Raw genomic sequence first — 23,368 nt, forward strand, 5'->3', positions numbered from 1 at the left:
AGGTGGGCTGGGGAATGAGGAAGGGAGAGGGGGCGCTTATTCCATTTTGTCTTCTCTATTTCCTGACTTGCACCCCAACGTCCCACGGCAGGTTGCAGCATCAGAAGCAATGTGAAAAGTAAGGAAAAGGAGGGGACATTCTACCCTATGTGGTGGGAATGTAATGAAATTAAAAAGTTTTGGGATATGATATACAATGAATTGAAGAAAATGTTCCACCTAACATTTGTTAAGGAACCTGAAGCATTTTTGTTAGGGATCGTAGGAAAAGACCAGCCAAGTAAGTTCAAAAATATCTTCATGTCTGCGACAACGGCAGCGAGAGTCTTAATAGCACAAGGATGGAAGAACGAGGAAATGCCAACTAAAGAACTGTGGCAAGAGAAATTGATGGACTATGCAGAACTGGCAAAATTGACACATAAACTACGGGACAAGGATAACTGTGATTTTAAAGATGAATGGGAACCTTTTACAAAGTACTTAAAGAAACAACAAAGTGAATTGGACTCCTTGGCAGGTTTTGAATAAACACTCACAAACTCTTTATTGACAATAAACAGTCAGATAAATTAAGGATCTATACCGTTTTGTAATATGCAGAGAATAGCATTTGTAGAGAAACCAGAGATTGGAACTGAGGGAAGTCGGGGTGCCAGGGAGGGGGTTATTTTATGGGGAGGGGGAAAAATGGGGGCGGGAATCAAGGATGATATGTTTTAAGATAATATGTTTTGTTTAAATTCTTAATATTTTTTTTAAAAACAACAACAAGCAATTTGAAAAGATGTGAAACGGCATTGTCATAATGGGGCTATTGTTGGAATAACCTTGGGAAACTGAAAAGAAATAAATAAAAGCCGATTCGAAACAGCTCGCAACCAGGGAAACGAGGTGGGTCGTAAAAATACGCAGCTCAGGTGGCAAAAGCCAGGGGCCGGGAGCACCTCTGTGGGGAGGAGGGAGTCCCACAGCTCTGCAGGGGCAGGCCACCCCCCTGAGGGCAGAGGAACCTCCGAGAAGGCCCCCTATGCCAATCTCAGAACCTGGGAGGGTCTATATTGTGGGCCTGAGTCGCGCAGGGCTTTCAGCGCCAACGTGAGGGAACCCAGAGAGCCCTTGCTGCACCTCTGGAGAAACACCCCATTCCCTCGCCCCTTCTCTGGCTTCCCCCTTGTGTGAGTTACCTGACGTTCAGGTAGGTGAGGGCTTGGAGGTTGGCGATGGCAGGGGGGATGCTGCGGAGGCAGTTGTGGTACAGGCTCAGCCCCTCCAGGGACATCAAGTGGCAGGCGTCTTCGGGGACCTCGGCAAAGCGGTTTCGGGAGAGGTCTGGGAAGGAAGAGAACAGGGTCTTTAAGCTCCCAGGGAGCCCCTGCAGAGTCCAAAAGAAGCCCCCCCAAACACTTCCAGGTGACTCAGGCTGGCTGGCTGAGAGAAGGCTCTTTGCTCCAGCCCAAGAGGGGCACTTGGGGGAGGAGGAGTTGGGCAGCCCCACAGCGAAGCCTCCCCAGGGGCAGGTTGCTGGAGGCTGAGGGGGAAGGAGCGTTCAAAATCCCCCAGATGCCAGGAACGCTTTGTGACTGGCGGGGGTCCAGTTGCGACCGTGTGGGTCTCAGGTGGGAGGCCAAGTTGTTAACAGACATCTCCATCTGGCCGGCCTCTCCTGCTCCCTCACACAGGTCAGCAGAAGACCTGATCCACTGCATTCGTACAGCAGAACCTCGGTCGCCGAACGCTTCGGGAGTCGAACGTTTCAGCTTTCAAACGCTGACCACCTGGAAGCGAATGCTTCCGTTTCCAAACGCGCCTTGGAAGTTGAACAGCTTCCGAGGTACGTTTCTCAGTTTTTCCACAACGGATTTTGGCAACTGCGCCTCGATTGCCGAACATTTCGGAAGTCAAACAGTCTTGCAGAACGGATTACATTTGGCAACCGAGGTTCCGCTGTATTCCGCCTTTTCCTCTGAGGAAGACACAGTTCACCCCCCCCGTCAATTCTTTACAACGACCCTGCGAGGGAGGTTCGGAGGCTGCGACTGACTCCAAGCTCACCTGGGAAGCTTCGGGGGTGCGTTGGGGTTTGAGTGGTGTATTCTATTTGAACTACATGCTGAATACTGTTTCGAGATTCAGCATGGCCCAGCTTTGGAGTTGCAAAAGTGGGACCCCAAGGGCTGCCTAGTCCACAAATCACAGCTGAGGAATCTATAAGAGCCTTAAAAACCTGCAAAGGAGGAGAGTTTGCCCGTTCCCCTGTGAAACGGCTCTGACCCTCTGAAAGTTCATTTGAATCCCTCGCTTTGGGTCCTGCCCTCTGCAACAGCAGGAAACAAGGTTGTGCTCAATCTTACAGGGGACAGCCCTTCAGATTTCTGAAAGTGGCTCTCCTATGTGATACGACAATCTTTATTGTCATTGTCCCATACAGAACAATGAAATTTGGTGGGGGGGGGGAATCTACATAAGACCTTCGAAACCAACAAGCCTCCTATCCCAGCTATCCCAAGCTGGTTAGCCCCCTAAAAACTCTGATACCCCATTCTTAAAATACAATATACTCCCATAGAGAGTACCTTAAAGGAAAAGGGACCCCTGACCATTAGGTCCAGTCATGACCAACTCTGGGGTTGCGGCACTAATCTCGCTTTATTGGCCGAGGGAGCCGGCATACAGCTTCCGGGTCATGTGGCCAGCAGGACTAAGCCGCTTCTGGCGAACCAGAGCAGCGCACGGAAACGCCGTTTACCTTCCCACCAGAGTGGTACCTATTTATCTACTTGCACTTTGACGTGCTTTTGAACTGCTAGGTTGGCAGGAGCAGGGACCGAGTAAGGGGAGCTCACTCTGTTGCGGGGATTCGAAACGCTGACCTTCCAATCAGCAAGTCCTAGGCTCCGTGGTTTAACCCACAGCGCCACCCGCATCCAGAGAGTACCTTACACTGCGTAACCAAAATCCTGTTTCTCAGGAGGCTAGTCCTAGTCTTTATAACCCTGGACCTTCTTCCAGAAGGCAGAAGCTGAAAGAGATCATTTCCGGGGTGCGCACTGTCCTGCGCTATCTCTGCCGCTTTCGTATGGCACCTGGAAGCGTAGATTTGATCCAAGGTGGGAAGAGTGCGCCCAATTATTCTCTCCGCAGTCTTTACAACCCTGGACAGCATTGTTTTTTCCCTGACCGTGCAGCTCCCAAACCACACACACAGACCATACGTTAATACACTCTCCACAGTGCAACGGTAAAATGGCATCAACAGGTCCTTTGAGAGAGGTCTTTGCTGTTTTCTCCCCAGGTTAGGTCATCTCTCAAGTCCATTCCCAGAAATCGAAACACTGGGACTTGTTCCACGCACTTCCCCTCAATAATAAGTGGCTGAATATTCAATTTACATTTCCTAAAGTCCTATCGGCTATGTCGTTTCTTCTCCAGGCTGAGCCTACCCAACTCCCTCAACTGTTCCTCATCACAAGTCAGACTGCTTCATCTCCAGCCAAACCCCTGCTGACACTCTGGGTGTCTCTGGCCAGCTATGCCTCTGGACCCTCTCCTTCAGGAGTCTTCCCACCCTCCACCTGAGGGAATGTTGCAGGAATTTATGTACAGGTTGGAGGGTGTTTGCCCCTCCAGCAGATATCATGCACATGCAGCCCACTGCCAAAACCAGCACAATCGCTTTTGTGACTTTTGTGATTTGTCTCCACAAAACACTTCACAGTTTCTTCCTGCCTATTCAAAGGGCCTTTGCTGCAGGATATCAATGTACTGGCTCACTGGGAAAACTTCAGAAATTCATATACTATAGCTCCTCAGCAGCCCCTCTGCCTGAGTGATAATTCCTGGCCTCCTGATACCTGAATGCCAGACAGGTAGCCATTCCAGAAATAACAAACCCAGATGAAGACAAAAGGGTGGGATGAACTTTACTGGCTGAGGGAGCCGGCGTACAGCTTCTGGGTCATGTGGCCAGCATGACTAAGCCACTTCTGGCGAACCAGAGCAGCGCACGGAAACGCCGTTTACCTTCCCGCCAGAGTGGTACCTATTTATCTACATGCACTGGCATGTTTTCGAACTGCCAGGTTAGCAGGAGCTGGGACTGAGCAACAGGAGCTCACCCCATCACGGGGATTCAAACCGCCGACCATCCGATAGGCAAGTCCTAGGCTCTGTGCTTTAACCCACAGCGCCACCCGCGTCTCCAACATGGGAATTAGCAGCTAATCCAAGTTTGGGTTCTCTTTTGTTCCACCTGATGGCAGGTGGGAGTCCTGTCGCGACTGTCTTCAATCAAGACCAAGCCTCCTGGCTGCTGTTTTGCTCTGGTATTCCTGGCTGGGGTTCCTTGTGTTTGTCCAAGGGAGCCCTCAGATTTCTCCGTTAACAGGAAGAAGGCGACAGAGACAAGGCCTTTGGTGTGTGTATGAATCTGCAAGCAGTCCTCCCTCTCTGAAGTCCACGAAGGGTGGGAAGCCCAGCAGGCAGCTACAGGAAGGCATAGCACTCGCTTTCTGCTTTGTGTCTGCTCAGATGATGTTTTGGAAGAAGGAGGAGCAGCAGCAGCAGCTAAATTTAGAAGCAGCCCTTCCAAGTATCCAGGAAGAGAGGCTCCTCGAGAGCCCAGTGGAGGAGGAAGAGGCGGTGGGGCCGAGGCCAGCCACTTCTCCACTGGGGTGGGCTTCCTTGCAAGGAGGCTACCTCGGCAGCTGCAAGAACAACAACAAAACCCGCCCGCCTTCCAAGTTCCTGGCTCAGCTTTTGCTCCTTGAAGCGTTTTGCATTAAAAATGGGTCGGTTCGTGGGTGAGGGGAATCACAGGCTTTTTCTGCAAGGGGGAAATCTCAAGTGTTAGAAGCTCAGATATGAAAGTGGAGCGCCAAATGGCTCCTTGAACCAGTGTCACCAAAACGGAAGGCTTAGTTGCCATTTGGGGGCCAGACAGCTCTTAAGCTGTATTTTCCAATACGGCTTTTGGGTTCCGGAAATTCATTCTGATTAAATGTGACGGGAGAGAATTCTACAGGATGTGTTGCTGGTGTGTGATTCAAGGATCGCCAGGCAGGCACCTCCAGGTGGTGGAGACGTCAGGCACCATCTGGGCATCTTCACCTGGTCACAGGTAGCCAATAGCTAGGTGCAAAATGTGCCTGATCTTTCTGAAGAAGAGGCCAATTGGGGAAGGAGAATCTTCTGAAGATCGGTAGAGGCAGGAAGAGACTGAAGGAACTGGGTGAATGTTGCCCAGAGAAATGGGGTTTTTTTTATGGGTGGGGAGAAAAAGTACGGGTGGTAACAATAATGAGTTTAAGATGAACTGGCTAGATCTGAAGACAAGAGCAACTCTCGCATCCTCTGGTTTTCCAGCAACCAGGATTCAGAAGCAGAGCAACGCCTCTGAGGGCAAGGTTGGCACACGCTCGACCTGGGTGCGGATGGTGCTCTGAGGATGCTGACCGGCTCACCTGTGCTGCTGCCCCCATCTCCCAATGCAGGATTTTTATGGGGTGGGGGGCAGGCAGAGAGAGGAGGGCGCTGCAGCAGCCTGGCAGATGGCGGAACGGAGCCAGCCTCTCCCCCCAAGTTAACAATAGTGACAGAACAGCTGGTGCACATGACCCTGCCCCAGAGACAGGTCCCACTGTATGCGCCGGGAGGGCCCAGCTGGGTAAACGTTTTGTCAGCCATACGATCCGGAGAGGGCGGCACGAGCCCGAGAAGAAGGGAGCGTTTTGTTCTCGAGGGAGAGAGCCTGAGGGAGACTCTGCTGCTGACGCAAGGGAGCTGGGAGCTGCCAGGAGGATGACAGGGGCCCAGGAGGAGGAGGAGGAGGAGATCGTAGGGAGGGGGCTCTTTGCGCAATGCCCCTCAGCCAGTGGCAGCGAAGAAGCCGCAGGAGATGCCAGCCTGGATGGGGACACCAGGCTCCGGACAAACTGGGTCTCTCTTTGGGCACCTGTGGCTGTTGGCATTCGTCTGTCTCGGAATACAACAAAAGAATGCACCTTTGGGGGTGAGCTCAAGCAATTCGCAAGAGGCAGCGTGGTCTCCAGAGCCACCAGTATCCGAACATCAAGGAAGAGGATGCAGGACCAGCCCAATGGCCCAACTCGTCCCGCGTCCCAGGGGTCCGACGAGCTGTTGGAAACCTGAAAGTGGGGCCCAAGCACAAGGGCAGCTCTCTCCCCTCCTGTGGTTTCCAGCCATTGGGACCACTGACAGCCTCCTCCTCCATGGATTTGTTCAATCCTCTCATCATTTGGGACCACCTCTCCTGGTATTTCCCACAGAGGAACTTACGGTCTTCAAACAAAAACATCCTGGAGATCCCGGGCCACAGGGAAGTTAGGCTGGCCTCAACCAGAGCCAGGGCTTTTTCGGCCGTGGCCCCGATCTGGTGGAACGCTCTGTCCCAAGAGACTAGGGCCCTGCGGGACTTGACATCTTTCCGCAGGGTCTGCAAGACAGAGCTATTCCACCAGGCCTTTGGCCAGGGCAGTCTGACCCCTTCCTTTGGCAATCCTCATAGAACTCTAGCCCAATGGTTACCATCAATTTGATTCAGAATTGATTTTAGAATTAATTGATTTTAGAATGCTGTGTTACTTTTATTGTTGTTAGCTGCTCTGAGCCCGGCTTCGTTTGGGGAGGGCGGGATATAAATAAAATTTTAATATTATTATTATTATTTCTCTGCAGCTGCTTGATGTGAGAAAAGCCTTTCTGGACCAGAAAGGCTTTTGCTACTGGTTTGGCTCCAACTGCGTCAATGTGGAGATTTCTGGGCACCAGGTTGGCGACCCCAGTTGAAAACGCTCCGCCTTAGTCCAGAGTTAATACCATTTCCATGGTGTCCCTTTCTCCTCCTTGCAAACTGGGATGAATGAATTGTTGTAAGAGCAAGCTACACTCAAGCTATGTAGTTGAGATTGTAGAATTGTAGCATTGGGAGGGGACCATCTTGTCCAACCCCCTGGCAAATAGACATTCCATTGTGGCGCCCGTAAAATTAGATTTCTAAGGTGCCTCTGATTGTGGAGGGAGAACACGGCTGTCGCAGTTGTCGCGCTCCACGCACTTGTCCAAACCAGGGTTTCTCAAACTTGAGTCTCCGGCTGTTTCGGACTACAACTCCCATCATCCCTAGCTAGCAGGACCAGTGGCCGGAGAAGATGGGGATTGTAGTATAAAAACAGCTATAGAGACCCAAGTCTGGGAGACCCTTATTCTGAAGTCATCCATTTAGCTGCAGCAAATTCCATTGTTTGCTGGGAATAATCAATGTTGCCCCTTTTCCTGCATCCTTGAAGTCCCTTCCTGCCCTGTCTCCTCTGCCCCCCTGCCCCCCCCCAGGTCTCCTCTTCTTCTGCCCCCTCTGCCCTTCCTCATACGGCTTTTCCAACCAGCCCACGTGCTGCTTTGCAACCGTTAAGTAATAAGCAGAAGGAGGCCTGTTTTGTGTCACGCTAGGCAGAAAGGAAGGGGCCGTTCACAGGAAGGACAAGAGGCAATCTTACACTGGTGACCCCGCTCAGTGTCCGGCGAGTAGGAGTCGGCAATGGGATGCAGCTTCCCCTGGGGACATGCGTTTTATGAACATTGGATCAGGTCCAAGGGGGTCCAAGTCCAGCATCACTGTCCTCGCAGTGGCCAACCAGATTCCCATTATGGGAAGCCCGCAAGCAAAGCCTGAGCACGAGAGCCACTCCCCCCCCCCCGGCCGAAATTTCCAGCAACTGGGATGCAGAAGCATCACTGTCGTAAGAACCTGACCCCAAGTGTGGAGGCAGAGAACAGCCACCCTGGCCAGGAGCCATCTAAAGCCTTCCAGGAATTCGTCAAATCCCCTCTGGCAGCTGTCTAGGTCAATGGCCATCACTGCCTCTGGTGGGAGGGAGTTCCACAGTTGAACTACGCACTGCTTGAAGAAGAGCATTGTTTTCTCTTTCCTCTATCTTCCAACATTCAGGATCGTCAGATGTCCCCAAGCCCAAGCGGCATGCAAGAGGGAGAAAAACTTCTCTCCATCCATTTTCTCCACGCGTAATTTGAGACACCACTTTCATGTCCACCCCTGGCTCCTTCTAAACCTAAAAAAAGCCCCCAATGTTGAAACCTGTTGTCACGGTCCGGTTCACGGGCGATCGAAGTCCTGGCTGGGGACGTTGGGACCAGGGGCAAGATGGCGGGGTGGGAGCAGGAACGGGAGTCCAGAAGCCAGGAAGCCAAGAGTCTGAGGGTCAGAGAGCTGGGAGTCAGGAAGCCAAGGGTCAGGAAGCAGGGAGCCACGAAGTCAGGGGTCCGAGGATCAAGAAACAGGGAGCCACAAAGTCAGGGGTCCGAGGATCAAGAAGCAAGGAGTCATGAAGTCAGGGGTCCGAGGATCAAGAAGCAGAGAGTCACAAAGTCAGACACAGCAGGGCAAGGAACCTGTTGCTGTGGCAAAGAGCCGAAGGCAAAATGCTGACCTTATATCCCTTCCCGGCTCTTGCCACCAGGTGCTGTGAGTTACCAATCGGCCTCACCTGTGTGGCCGTGCCTTGCCTCTTCAGAACCAACTTAGGAAGGCCCCAGTCCTGCAAAGTCCTACTGGTCACAGGGCCTGGCTCCTGCACGCACACCTGACACCTGTCCTCCAGGAGGAGTCCTTTCCCTTTCCCAAGAAGAGCGATGGAGGAGATATATTTAGGCATCAGACCTGCCCTGAGTAGGGGTTTCTTTTTCCCTTTTAGGGTTGGGGGACAAGGAGCGCTGCCAAGATGTGTGGCTGTGGCCAACTTTCTTAGAAAGGTGCGCACAGATTCTGGCTGGCTTTGGGTGGCTGCCCAGGCCTTGCCCCTCCCTCAGCCACGGCAGGCGTGAAAGAAGCGGAAAAAAATCCCCCTTATCAGTGAACGTGCAACTGCAGCACGGATTAAGCAATACTGGGGAGCTGTTACTTGGGAGGTGGGGGGGGGGGTGGAAGGAGGCAGGCACAGCCCTGACTTCTGGAGATAAAGGCTGCTTTCTGCTTACCCGCCTGTACAGTATTACAATAGCGGTTGGCAGTGCCAACAGAGCTGACCTGGGGAGCTGCCTGACATGCCACAGCAAAAATGCAGCGAGATGAGATTTGGAGGAAATCCACCGGTAGCTTTGGCACAAATCTGCTAATCGGCGGGGAGTCCACCGCCTTCCAAGGGAGTCCGTTCCACTGCTGAATGGCACCTGCCATCGGAAGAAAGTCCTTCCTGGTGTTTAGTCAGACTCTCCTCTCTTGCAATCTGAACCTGCTGGGTTCGGTCCGACCCTCTGGAGCAGGAGAAAACAGGTTTGCTCCACCTTCCAAGCCGCGTTTGAAATTAGCCAGGCGCCAGGCGCGTTTTGCCCCTGGCTTTCGGCCACTTGCGACCAAGTGAAGATGCCTAGGTGCCAGGACGGTGGTGCCTGATACCTCCACCCTCTGGGGATCCCGGGTCTGGACTGTTTCTGCACCCTAAGACCCCACCCTGTAGAATTCCATCCGTTATATTCAATCTGCACAATCGGGTTGAATTTCAGAAATCAAAATGCTTTTTCTGTGCAGCCTGAGCAGGAGCCCTCCCCCTTGAGAAAAAGAGGTCGGAAGAGGCCAGTATATGATCAAGAAGGAAAGTTCTCAGAGCTCTTAAACGAGCTCAAGGTTGTCCTCTGAACTAGCCAGACTGAGAATCAATCACAGCCAGTCCAATCGCTCGGAAAATAAGACTTTAGAGCCGTCTTGGCCCAAAACGGCAATGGCAATGGCAACCTTGGGTTTAGGCCTGCTTCCGATTTTGGTGCCAGGAGATTACAGGAGAGGGTCTGCCGGCGCAAACAACTGCAGCTACTGTGCAACCGGGTGCAACAACCTGAGTGCTTCCCTTTTGGAAGACAGGTACAAATTCCCCTCTCCCCACAGCTGGAAGGGACTGAGCGGGGAAGGCAGGGATCCTGCCACTGTGATAATAATAATTATAATAATAATTATAATTTATTATTTATACCCCGCCCATCTGGCTGGGTTTCCCCAGCCACTCTGGGCGGCCTCCAACAGAACACTAAAACACAATAACCTATTAAACATTAAAAGCTTCCCTAAACAGGGCTGCCTTCAGATGTCTTCTAAAAGTCTGGTAGTTGTTGTTCTCTTTGACATCTGGTGGGAGGCCTTTCCACAGGGCGGGAGCCACCACCGAGAAGGCCCTCTGCTTGCTTCCCTATAACTTGGCTTCTCGCAGGGAGGGAACCGCCAGAAGGCCCTCAGAGCTGGACCTCAGTGTCCGGGCAGAATGATGGGGGTGGAGACGCTCCTTCAGGTATACTGGACCAAGGCCCTTTAGGGCTTTCAAGGTCAGTTCCAACACTTTGAATTGTGCTTGGAAACATACTGGGAGCCAATGGAGGTCTTTCAGGACCGGTGTTATATGGTCTCCCAGTCCCCAGTCCAGCTGCCGCATTCTGGATTAGTTGCAGTTTCCGAGTCACCTTCAAAGGGAGCACCATGTAGAGCGCATGGCAGTAGTCCAAGCAGGAGATAACTAGAGCATGCGCTACTCTGGCAAGACAGTCTGTGGGCAGGAAGGGTCTCATCCTGCGGAGCAGATGGTCTGATGTGTTGCAGACGCTGCCTCCTTCCTTGGGGCAGGTCTCAACCACGTGAGAGAAAGGAGATCTTGAGAAAGGTTTTGGTCTGGAGGAGCCAGGAAGGAGGGAAGCCCGTCCTCCCCCCCTCCTGCAAGGGCTGCCCCCCCCCGCCTCTCCTCGGGAGCTTCCTTCCTTCCTTCCTTCCAGCTTCAGATCCAGAGGCAGAGAGAGGAGCTATGTGCTGCAGCAACAACAACAGCAGCCCCCGTCTCCCTCCGTCCATGTCCTGCGCCTGAACCCCTTGGCGTCCTTTCCTGCACACACGACTGCTCCTCCCACTATCCTGGCAACAGAGGCAGGCAGGAAGAGAGGGGGCTCTCCCCAAGGAAGAGGCAACACACACACAAGCCCCGGATCAAGGCCGCTCCGCTGTCCAGCCCCAAGAGCATGGGAGGAGCATCTGCCGAACCAGACCCACCATCCTGTCCTTAGAACTGAGGAATCTCAGATAGACTGCCCCTAGCCCTGGAGGTTCCATCAGGACATCGGAAGAGCCTGGCTGCAGGGTCAGGCCACAGGGGCCCATGGAGCCCAGCAGCTTGTCCTCACGGGGGCCGACCAGACGCCCATTATGGGAAACCAGCAAGCGGGATCCGGGCGCAAGAGCAACTCCTCCATGAATCTGCCTAATCCTCTTGTAGGTTCCCAAAAGGGGAACGAGAGAGGGGTTAAGGTGGGGGGCAAGGTGTCTTTCCAGCAGCATTCGCGAGCCTGGTGCTTTCCAGATTTGGCATTTTTTGGACTACAGCTCCCATCAGCCCCCAGCCAGCATGGCCAATAGTCAGGGGGAGCGCCGGGTTGGGGGAGGCTGCGTCAAAGGGCTGCAGGCAGACTCAGGCCCGGCTTCTCCTTCAGAGGCATGCAAGTTGCGGCACTAAATCACACACACACACACACCGCATCCTAGCTATAACGGAGAAAATTACACATAATTTGAGATTTCAGCTACAACCTCCAGACGCTATTTATACGATCTGGCATTCCTTTCTTACATATACAGCGGAACCATCCTTTTCGAGACAACCTTCGTCACAAAGCTGGCAAATCGGGAACAAGACTTGATCACCTAAGAAGGCTGGTATTCTTTTTACATGGAGACAACATCTATTATTCCCACTTTTTCTTTTCACGCCTATTTCAACCCACATACTTATTCGACGTGCCCCTTCCATAGTTTCGCTTTTCGTCTTTTAATTCCCATCTCCTTTTTTAACGGCTCTCCCTGTTTTAGACACATTAGAAAACCAAATTTTAAAACCTTTAGTAGGGCTGGGCGATAGGACATAACCTAGGTTTGAACTCCATATCGTGATAACAGTTTCATAAGATTTTACCTGGCAATATATCGCGAATTGTGATGCGCAGGTGTGGGAAAAGCCATGAAGCCAGCCATAGCTTCAACTCTGTTTAAGACATCGTGATATGTTGGTATATCACAATGTTTAGCTGGTGGTATATCACGGTATTGAAAACCAGACACTGTCTAGCCCTGATCTTTACCAAACGCCTACCCCAAACGTATTTTTCAAGGCCTAGTAACTTGATTGGGAGAGATAATCTCCAGTAGGCAGACATCTGCAATGGACAGCGGTGCAACTGCAGGTAGATACGACCCATAGATTGTCACCTGAGGCCCTTCTTTGTGCTGCCTCCTCCGCGGAAGGAACATCAAAACGGGGCCTTTTCGCCGGTGGCTCCCCATTTGCAGAATGCTCTCCTTAGGAAAGCCCGCCAGGCGCCATCACTGTATATCTTCAGGCGCCAAGCAAAAACATCCCTCTTCAGCCAGGCCTTCCAGCTACCTGTGGCCTTTTAGAGCTGAGGTTCGTCGGTTGCTTTTAATGCCCTGGTTTTAACACACGTATATTTTTGCACGTCATTTTGTAAGCGGCTTTGAGTTACCATGGCAAAAAAAAGAGTGACTAATTAATTTAACTAATAAATAAAGAGCAGCGATCATCACGCCATGCGCATGGGAGGAGTTGCCATGGCAAAAAGAGAGAGACACTAATTTAATAAACAAATAAAAGAAATAAGAGAGTGGCGATGGTCGTGCAATGCGCATCTGAGGTTTGGCCTAGATGTTCCACTGGCTCAGTTGCCCCCCTGCCCGGCCCTGTGCGGAAACGGCCCCATGGCCCACACCCCCAAAAGGACGGAGGGGAGATCCGCCCCGAAGCCGGTCAGCTCCCCTCCTGGAGGGCAGAGGGAAAGGGGCTGCCTTGCAAGATGATCTCCTGCAGAACCGCCAGGCATTCTTGCAGCTGGCCTGCCTCCTGCAAAGGCGGACCAAGGAGGCAGCTGCCCCTTCCTCTCCCTCTCCTCCCCCCCCCCAGCCAGAGCACAGGGGAGGGGGAAACGACACCCACCCACCCCGGCTAAAAATAAGAGCTGGGGGAAAAGAAACCCCCAGCCCACCAGATGTTTCCTTTCTAGGATAAAAGGAGGACTTTTTGAAGAAGTCGATGCTGCTGCTGCTGGCTGGCCGGCGGCACATTCCTCACAGGTAGAAACGCTGAGTGGGAGCTAGGAGGGAGTCTGGCTTTGGGGCGGGGGGGGGGCTTCTCCTCTAGCTAAAGGTGCTCTGATGGGGGGTGGACAGGAAGAAGGCCCCAGAAGACAAGGCTGCAAAGCCTGCAGTCCCCTCTTGCTCACACCCAAGGATAGCTCCATGGGGGACATGGAGGCCACTTCTGAGTATTCTTATATTTATATCTCACTTAAACCTTGTGCGATATCTTCGGGAGAAGAAAAGGCAGAGGAGTAAACCCTATGGAAATCCAGAGGGGAGTCCCCAAGACTGTTGGACGATGCCTTGTATGCTTCCGTCCAGCAAGTCCTGCAGCCAAGCTGCTGCCCAATGTCCTGGTCTGGTTTCATTTGGGCCACACCAGCAAAGCTGGGGGGGGTGTCTTCTTATCTGGGCAGCCCAGGACCCCCAGACGCACCGCCCAGGCTTGCACCCCAGGGAGGCCACTTTGCCTTCACCCCCGGAGATGCACTCCATTGTCTCTCGAGACAGACAGATGCCAGCATCATCTATCTCTCAACCTTCTTCCTTCAAAGAGCACAAGGTGGCGTATCTATTTCTCCCCCTGCATCGCCACAACAACCCTGTGAGGAGGCTAATAATTATTATTATTATTATTATTATTATTATTATTATTATTATTATTATTTATTATTTATACCCCACCCATGTGGCTGGGTTTCCCCAACCGCTCTGGGCAGCTTCCAACAGAACACTAAGAACAGAATAAAACTTCAAACATTAAAACCGTCCCTGAACAGGGCTGCCTTCAGATGTCTTCTAAAAGTCAGATAGTTGTTTATTTCCTTGACATCTGGTGAGAAGGAGGGCGCCACTACCGAGAAGGCCCTCTGCCTGCTTCCCTGTAACCTCACTTCTCGCAGGGAGGGAACCGCCAGAAGGCCCTCGGAGCTGGACCTCAGTGTCTGGGGGTGGAGACGCTCCTTCAGGTATACTGGACTGAGGCCATTTAGGGCTTTCAAGGTCAGCACCAGCACCAACACTTAGGTTAAGAGCGAGGGACTGGTTCCCAAGGCTGCATCCTCACAGCCAAGTGGGGTCTCCCCCCACCTTGGGGGCTTAAGCCCACCACCCCAGCCAAGCAGCACGCTGGGTGGGATGGCAAGGAGTCTTTGGAGCAGCAAGAGAACGGGGGGGGGGGGATATTCTCCAGGATGCCCCTGCCCAAAGATGCCTACAAGGCGGAAGGAAGAGGGCTGGGGAAACGATGGTGGGGGTTTTAGGATAGGAATGTAAGAAACTGCCTTGCACCATGGCAAGTCAGATTCCTGGTGCATCTGGCTCAATACTGTTTACACTGGCTGGCAGCAGCCACTCCCCAGGGGTTTCTGGCAGCCCTACCTGGAAATGCCATTGGGGGCTGGGCCTGGGACCGCCTGCATGCAACGCTAACGCTCTCCCGCTGAGTTAAGAAGGCCCTTCCCCAAAGCAGAGATTCGCAGAACTGCGGCGTTGGGATGGGTCCCAGGGGTCATCTAGTCCAACCCCCTGGAATTGTGGCTGAAAGATCCCTGACAAATGGCCACCCAACCTCTGCTATAAAAACTTCCAAGGAAGGAGAGTCCGCCACCTTCCATCTATTCTCTCACTGTCAGAAAGACCCTCCCGATGTTTAGTCGGAATCTCCTTTGTTGTGGTTTGAAGCCCTGGGTTCAGGTCCTCCCTTCTGGAGCATCAAGAAACCAGCTTGCCCCACCTCCCATGTGACAGCCCTTCAGGTATTTGAAGAGCTCCTCTTCTCCGGGCCAAACAGCCCCAACTCCCTCAAGCGCTCCCCCCCATAGAGAGCTTGGCTCCCAGATCTCAAAAGGCTTGGACTTTGCTGGGTCAGCTGAAGCAGAAACGTGAGAGCATTTCAACGTGGCCCCCCAAAACTTCTGGACAGCACCCCCCTGCCAGCTCTAACTGGAGGGGCTGTGCCCCCACGAGCCCCCCTGGCCATGTGGCCCTGCAAGGGCTGGTGGGAGTTGTAGTCTGAGCGATCTGGAGGGCACCAGGACTGGGGAAGGCTGTCTTCAAGCGAATGTTCACGCACACCTCCCAGGGCTGAGATCTGCAAATTGTCAGCAGACAGCTGAGAGGCCTGGCATGAGTGGTGGTGGGGGGGAGGTCTATGGGGACTGGAGGGACCCCGTCCCCCTCTGACAGCCGTCTCTCTCTCTCCGCACCCCCCCCCGAAACAAGAGTCCCATTTCACAGCTGCCGTTGGCATTAACATTCCTCAGGCAAGGCGGCCAGGCCGGCCGGTTCCCCAAGACACCCTCCGGGGAAGCTGTGGGGCTGGACCGGTCCTGCTCCCTATTCGCTCTGCAAACCCATTTCAGGCTCAAATCGCAGATTTTGACCCACCGGGGTGCTTGAGTCCATGGCCCCCTACACCAATGGGAATATCCCAAGCCGGGGGGGGGGCATCCCTTCTGCAAGCCACACGGAGAAAACAGAATAGCTACGCTCTGCCTCCACAGTTTACTTATTCATTTATTTTCATAGGGTCACAGAATTGTCGAGCTGGAGGGGAACCCAGGGGTCATCTAGTCCAACCCCAAAAATGGATAGTCCATCTTTTTATTATATCTATTTTATATCCCACTTTTTTCTAGAAGGAGCTCAAGGTGGCGTACATGCATCTCTCGCCACCCTGGGCTCTTTTAATCCCCACAACAGCCTTGTGGGGAAGGTCAGACGGATAGAAGGCAGCAACTAGCTCAGTAGGAGATGATATTAACAGGCAGGGTTGTAAGTTGTTTTTATAGGTTAACAACAGCAGCAAGAATATTACTGGCACAAAAATGGAAACGGGAAGAACTACCGATGAAAGAAGAACGGAGGACGAAGTTGATGGACTATACAGAATTAGATAAATTAACAGGATGGATTCGAAACCTGCGAGATCAGAGATTCTTAAAGGACTGGAGTAAATATATGAATTACTTGAAAAGTAACTGTGATCCTTAGTAGGATTGCAATAAGTTTTGTAAGGTGGATTATCTGAAATATTACAAGAAAGACTATGAGAAGAATTATTAGTTAAGGACAATTAAATGCAATATAGAAGTTAAGAAATGCAAAACAAGTGATAAAGAACGGAAAATCACCAGAGGTGTTGACGGAAGTCTAAAATAGTGCATAAGATGAGAAGATATGTTGTATGACTGTTGGAACTGCTATATTAAAAATCAATAAGATAGATAGCTAGATAGATAGATAGATGATAGATAGATAGATAGATAGATAGATAGATAGATAGATAGATAGATAGAGGCAACGACTAGCTCTAGGTCAGCCAGCAAACTCCATGGCCAAACGGCGATTTGAACCCTGGATCGGTGCTCCCACGCCCTCCAGCTTCACTTCCTGCAACTTCTTCGCCCCCAAAACCGGGGCCAGACCTCTACCCAGCTGAAGGCAGGTGGATAGCGCCTTCCTTCTCCCCCGCCCAAGGCCTGGCCCCTCTTTCGGTCAAATTCCATAATCATAGAATTGCGAGGGGCACCCCAAAGGTCATCTAGCCCAACCCCCTGCAATGCGCGAGTCATAGCTAAGTCGTCCCTGACTGATGGTCACCCCCTCTGTTTTAAAACCCCCAACCAAGGCCCGCCACCTTCCCAGGAAGTCCGCTCCAGTGTCAAACAGCTCTTATCTTACCCTCCGAAAGTTTTCCCCACGCTGGAGATGCTGATCTGGCAACTTCTCTTGCCTGGACCCTTTTTTTTGGGGGGGGGGGGTGGAGATCTGGATTTGAATCAGAGGAAGCGTTTGTCCCTCTGCTGTGGTGGGCAGTCCCTCTCCCCCGCCCCACAGATTCCCATCTTTTCTCACGTCCCAAACGCCTTCTCCTCTCTGTGGGGTCCCTGCTTTATCTCCCGAGTTTGCTGCACTGCGGGACAAGGAAGGCGGCCTTTCAGCCTCTGTGCTCTTTCTCACAGCCCCCCCTCTCCGAGATAAGCAGCAGAGGCAGCTCAAAGTGTGGGAAACCTTCCTAATCGCCCCTGCTGAGGCCGCCCAGCACCCACGGGGCAAGGCGCCTCTTCCTTTTCCCAGCCCTTCGTCTCCCGCAGAACACAGGCTGAGGGCAGGAGCCACGCTGGCCCGCAAGGAGACCTGGAGCCACAGAGCTGGAAGGGAACCCTGAGGGTCATCTGGCCTGACCCGCTGCATTGCAGGAATAGGCAGCTGTCCCGTACGGTACGCAGGATGAGACCCTATCTGCCAGCGGACTGTCTTGCCAGAGTGGTGCATGCTCTGGTTATCTCCCGCTTAGACTACTGCCATGTGCTCTACGTGGGGCTACCTTTGAAGGTGACCCGGAAACTACAACTAATCCAGAATGCAGCAGCTAGACTGGTGACTGGGGGCGGCCGCCGAGACCGTATAACACCGGTCTTGAAAGACCTTCATTGGCTCCCAGTACGTTTCCGAGCACAATTCAAAGTGTTGGTACTGATCTTTAAAGCCCTAAACGGCCTCGGTCCAGTATACCTGAAGGAGCGTCTCCACCCCCATCATTCTGCCCAGACACTGAGATCCAGCACCAAGGGCCTTCTGGCGGTTCCCTCACTGCGAGAAGTGAGGTTGCAGGGAACCAGGCAGAGGGCCTTCTCGGTGGTGGCACCCGCCCTGTGGAACGCCCTCCCACCAGATGTCAAAGAGAAAAACAACTACCAGACTTTTAGAAGACATCCGAAGGCAGCCCTCTTTAAGGAAGCTTTTAATGTTTAACAGACCACTGTATTTTAATACTTTGTTTATTTAATAATTTATTATTTATACCCCACCCATCTGGCTGGGTCTCCCCAGCCACTCTGGGCAGCTTCCAGCAAAATATTAAAATACAATAGTCCTTCAGATATTGTTTCGGAAATTACGGGGGGGGGGCACATCTTTAAAGTTGTTAAATGTTACACATATTACGCAAAAATGTATCCTTTTGCCTTGACAGCTCAGGGAAGATACTTAGCTTTAAAAATCATATAAAATCAACTCCTTTGCCAGTTTCCTTCATTCCACCGACGACTGGCTTCATTGGCCAAGGACTTGGAAACCACTTGTTCCCCACCATAATCCCTCAAGCGGGAGATGAGGGATAGCTGTCAATTGCTGGGCAAAGGCACTCCTCCGGACTTGCCCAGGTGGCAGACTATGCAAACAAAAGTTCTATTGTCCCTTTGTAGTAGGTGGTCAGAATGTACTTCCCAATACATATCCTGTATCCGCCTGTTGTCCCAACACATTTCTCCTATGTTAATCACGTATAACCCTCCCCTTTTCTGATGTAGCGATGATGTAGTGATGATGCTTAATGAACTGGGGTGAGATAGAAACTTTCAAAAGTCCTTGTCATCCCATCCTCTGGGTTCAAAATTCCTCGTTGAACCTGTTGCGCAATAAACTTTGGTCTTCAACTATTTCTCCGGTTAGACAGCATCTTAAAAAGCAGAGACATCACCTTGCCAACAAAGGTCCATATAGTTAAAGCCATGGTTTGCCCAGTGGTAATGTATGGAAGTGAGAGCTGGACCATAAAGAAGGCTGATCGCCAAAGAATGGATGCTTTTGAATTCTGGTGTTGGAGGAGACTCTTGAGAGTCCCATGGACTGCAAGAGGATCCAACCTCTGCATTCTGAAGGAATTCAGCCCTGAGTGCTCACTGGAAGGACGGATCCTGAAGCTGAGGCTCCAAGACTTTGGCCACCTCATGAGAAGAGAAGACTCCCTGGAAAAGACCCTGATGTTGGGAAAGATGGAGGGCACAAGGAGAAGGGGACGACAGAGGACGAGATGGTGGGACAGTGTTCTCAAAGCTACCAGCATGAGTTTGACCAAACTGCGGGAGGCAGTGGAAGACAGGAGGGCCTGGCGTGCTCTGGTCCAAGGGGTCACAAAGAGTCAGACATGACTAAATGACTAAACAACAACATTTGATCCAGTTGGTGGCTGGACTCCTTCCTCTATTCCGCAGGGACCCGTGGGCTCTGCCTGACGAGCTGGGTGACTGAGCAGCCTCACACCTAAATTTTTCCCATAACAGATATTAAAAGCTCTCCTGTCTTTTCCTGAGCTCACCCAAATTTGACTTGGGCTCCTTTTCCTCCTCGCAAACGTGGGTTTGGCTTCATTCCACTCCTTTAATTCTTCCGCAGCTTCCCTTGGAAACGCCAGGGGAGTTGCTGGCGAAGCAGCAGAGATCCAAGGAGTTTGAAGGGGAGGCGTGGGGAGAGAATCGCTTGTTCTTGAGTCACACCACTGTTCCTTCCAGTGCAGTTCTGGGGGGTAGGAGTCTCTCCTGTAAATGCCAGCAGGAATTGAAACTGGCACCTCCTACTGGGCAAAGGATTTGGGGCATAACATTCAGATTGCAGACTGGGAAAAAGTTGTGGGAAACGGGATTTGAAATTCGCGGCACGTCGTATGCGGAAAGAAAATTATATGGAAATGGTGGTATTTTACTCTTTGGACTACTAGCTAGCAAAAATGTATAGAACAAGTACGAATACCTGCTGGAATTGTAAAGGAACCTTTTATCATATGTGGTGGTCGCGTAAGGTAATAAAAGCTTTCTGGGAAATGATATATAGCAAACTGGGGAAAAAATGTTTTAAAATAACTTTTTAATTTTTAACCATAAGCCTTTTTATTAGGAATTGTAGGTACCAATATACCAATGGAGCAGAAAGGACTTTTTATGTATGTGACAGCAGCCACATGGGTGGAAAGAAGCCCAAAAGAGTCCCTGTCGTGGAGGAATGGCAAATTAAGATGTTGGACTACGCCAAAACGGCAAAACTAAGTGGAAAGCTAACTGGGACCAAGAGGACAGAAACTTCAAGAAAAATTTATAATTTATCTAGAAGTCCACTGTAAGCAGATGAAAACATTAGCAGGATTTCAATCCCACTTGTAATCTAATAAATACTATGGATAATATGGACAGATATAAAATATAGGTAAAGGTACCCCTGCCCATACGGGCCAGTCGTGTCCGACTCGGGGGTTGCGCGCCCATCTCGCTTAAGAGGCCGGGGGCCAGCGCTGTCCGAAGACACTTCCGGGTCACGTGGCCAGCATGACAAGCTGCATCTGGCGAGCCAGCGCAGCACATGGAACGCCGTTTACCTTCCCGCTAGTAAGCTGTCCGTATTTATCTACTTGCACCCAGGGGTGCTTTCGAACTGCTAGGTTGGCAGGCGCTGGGACCGAGCAGCGGGAGCTCACCCCACTGCGGGGATTTGAACCGCCGACCTGACGATCGGCAAGTCCTAGGCGCTGAGGTTTTACCCACAGCGCCACCCGCGTCCCTATAACATATAGATTAAGTTATAATATGCAGTTGGAAACGTTAAACTTAGGACCCACGGAGGGGATGGGGAGGAAGGTCTCGAGATTCAGAGAAATCTCTGTATATGGAAATGTGTTTGGTGTGGGAAAATGATTGCTTGTACATGAGAGCATGAGCAAAGTTCTTATTGTTATAGGGTGATTTCATAGCTAGAAGCATCCTTGGAACATGAACAGCGCGTGGACAGCTCGTGATGTCCTATATGATTGGCTAACGTGGCATGGCCTGATGCTCGCATGGTCTAGTGCGAAGGTTCTTATCTGCTTGCTAGAACAAATTGCTTGGCTTGTACTTTGTATCTTTCTGATTTCACACAATAAAAAGCTGTGCTGCATTAGCCCTAGGAGCAGCCATATTTCGGAACCTACTATGGTGTGAGACTGATTTTTCTTTGGATGCCGAGCTGCAACTCGACAGTTTGGTTTTATTATAAATGTATATTTGAAATATCAAATAAAAACTATTTTAAAAAAAAAAAAAGAACTTTGCACAGCAGCAGAGAACAGGCCTGGAGTGCGGGAGGGTACCAAATTTGCCAGCCAGCAGCAGACAAGCAAGTGGTGGAGGGCCAGCTTTGAGGGCCATGGGGAGGCGTCCTCTGACACCCCCTCCACCACCACCAAGAGCAGCCGCTAGCCAGTCCAAGGACAGACAGAGAAAACGTCTCCAATGACCAAGGGATCCACCATCAGATCAGGTAGCATGTCCATGGCTACAGCCTGCACCAAAAAAACACACGCATCCACTGTTTTGTGGGGCCGCAATGGTGCAAAAACGTGGTTACAAAGCACGGATCCACATGGATCCTCAGGGTTTTTGCATTGGGTCACCCCAAATTCACCATCAGATCACATAGCATGTCCATGGCTACAGCCTGCACCAAAAAAATCCCACGCACTCACTGTTTCGTGGGGCTGCAATGGCACAAAAATGTAGTTACAAAGCACGGGACCACATGGATCCTCAGGATTTTTGCATTGGGCTACCCCAAAATCACCGTCAAATCACACATCTGTGGCCACAGCATGAACCACAAAAATTATACATCCACTGTTTTGTTCAGAATATTTTTTCCCCCTTGTTTTCCTCCTCTAAAAACTAGGTGCGTCTTATGGAGCGAAAAATACAGGTACCCCTCGGGCCATTGAAAGCCTGAAAGACTTCAGGTCACCTCCAAGAGCAAAAAGCACTTCCTGATAGTGGAAAACGCACCCCCCCTCTGCCCCCAAACCAAGCAGGGACCAGCTCCGAGGGGATCAAAGAGGCTTCCCCAGTTGAAAAGCAGCACACAAAACTTTCCTTTGTCCACACCGAGGTGTCTAGAATCCCCTGCGGAAGGGGGAGGGAAGAAAACATGCCAGATGTCTTCCACTCCCTGAAACCAGATCCAGACCTCTCTTGCCGCACACACGCTTTTGTCTCAGCCTTTTTTCTTTCTCCAAACGCACTACGACCCAAACTTCCAGCCCTCGATTGTGGAGAAGAGTGTTTGGAAACGAGACTGACAAGTGTTTCCTGGAGGCCAAGAAGCCTAACGGGCGGGGGGCGGGGGCGGTGTTCCAGGGTTTAGAAGGAGGGGGGCAGGAGGCCTGTGGCTTTCACACTGCACCCGCCTGAACCCCTCTCCCTTCCACTCAAAACCAGACCTTTGCTGCCCTGATCCCCGCCGACACACTAAGCTGCCAACCAAATCCAGGCTTGGCTGCAGGTGAAATCTCACTGTGCTGAGAGCTGGGGGCTTCCATGTCCCCAAATACTAATACTAATAATAATAAATTTTATTTATAACCCGCCCTCCCCAGCCAAGACTAGGCTCAGGGCGGCCAACACCAGATATAAAACATTTGATTGAAATACAACTTAAAAAACAAGATTAAAATACAACATTAAAATGCAGCCTCAAAAACTTTTTGGGGGATGAAAACGCCAAGTCTTCACCAAGGCCAACTATCCAGACTGGTCCTACGTGGGCCAGGAAAAAAGCCAGGGAAGTCCCCAAATAGGAGTTCCATCACAGAAGGAGAAAGGAAAAAAGGAAAGAGAGGGAGGGGATCAAGTTGATTCCAAGCCAAAGGCCAGGAGAAACAACTCTGTCTTACAGGCCCTGCGGAAAGAGATCAGATCCTGCAGGGCCCAGGTCTCAGGAGACAGAGCGTTCCACCAGACTGGGGCCAGTGCTGAAAAGGCCCTGGCTCTGGTTGAGGCTAATCTGATTTCCTTAGAGCCAGGAACCTCTAGGGTGTTGCTATTTGTGGACCTTAAGGTCTTCCGCGGGGCAGACCGGGAGAGGTGGTCCCATAGGTATGAGGGTCCTAGACCGTGAAGGGCTTTAAAGGTCAAAACCAACACCTTAAATAACGTACAGTCATTAAGTCTATGCCAGACCTGGACCCCCACCAGCAAGCCAGGGCCCCTCCCCTGCCCACAAACCTCCAGCAGACTGCACCTTTGCACCACACCCTTTGACAACCTGGCACCAGGTGTTTTGGACTACAATTCCCAGCATGGCCGGGCTCCCCCCAGCGTCAGCATCGTATGGCCGTGTCGGCTGGGGCTGATGGGAGTTGCAGTCTCAAACCCCTGGCTGGGGGAGGTTGCTCTACCCCACGTTTCAAGGAAGGAACCCCCTGAGGGGGTTAAGTTCTTCTCGAAGCAATTGCCAGATCTCCGACACAGGAGCCCACATGTTTGGGAGGGACGCTGCCAGTTACTAGGGTCCCTCGCCAAGGCAAATATTAGCTCACAGCTTCTTCCCAACAGTAAGGGGGGGGGACTGCTGGCGCTCAGGAGTCCTTCCTCAGCACCAAGGAGACCCAAACAAATCAGGGTGAATATTCTC

General features: G+C 51.6%; 1 protein-coding gene and 1 long non-coding RNA gene across 5 annotated transcripts in view; one reads left to right on the top strand and one right to left on the bottom strand.

Moving 5' to 3' along the window:
• The window catches only part of LOC309355903, a 143,426-nt gene that overhangs the window by 56,696 nt on the left and 63,362 nt on the right, over window positions 1-23,368 (top strand). The gene's annotated exons all lie outside the window — the stretch shown is intronic.
• LRCH4 (leucine rich repeats and calponin homology domain containing 4) overlaps window positions 1-23,368 on the bottom strand; it is a 70,329-nt gene that overhangs the window by 21,014 nt on the left and 25,947 nt on the right. For all 3 annotated transcript variants that reach the window (XM_081886821.1, XM_081886822.1, XM_081886823.1), the window contains exon 2: window positions 1,188-1,332. In XM_081886821.1, coding sequence (XP_081742947.1) covers window positions 1,188-1,332 — 145 coding nt within the window. The remainder of the gene's footprint in view (window positions 1-1,187; window positions 1,333-23,368) is intronic.

This window comes from Podarcis melisellensis, assembly GCF_964234715.1.
Source record: "Podarcis melisellensis genome assembly, chromosome: 13".
Taxonomy (NCBI): domain Eukaryota; kingdom Metazoa; phylum Chordata; class Lepidosauria; order Squamata; family Lacertidae; genus Podarcis; species Podarcis melisellensis.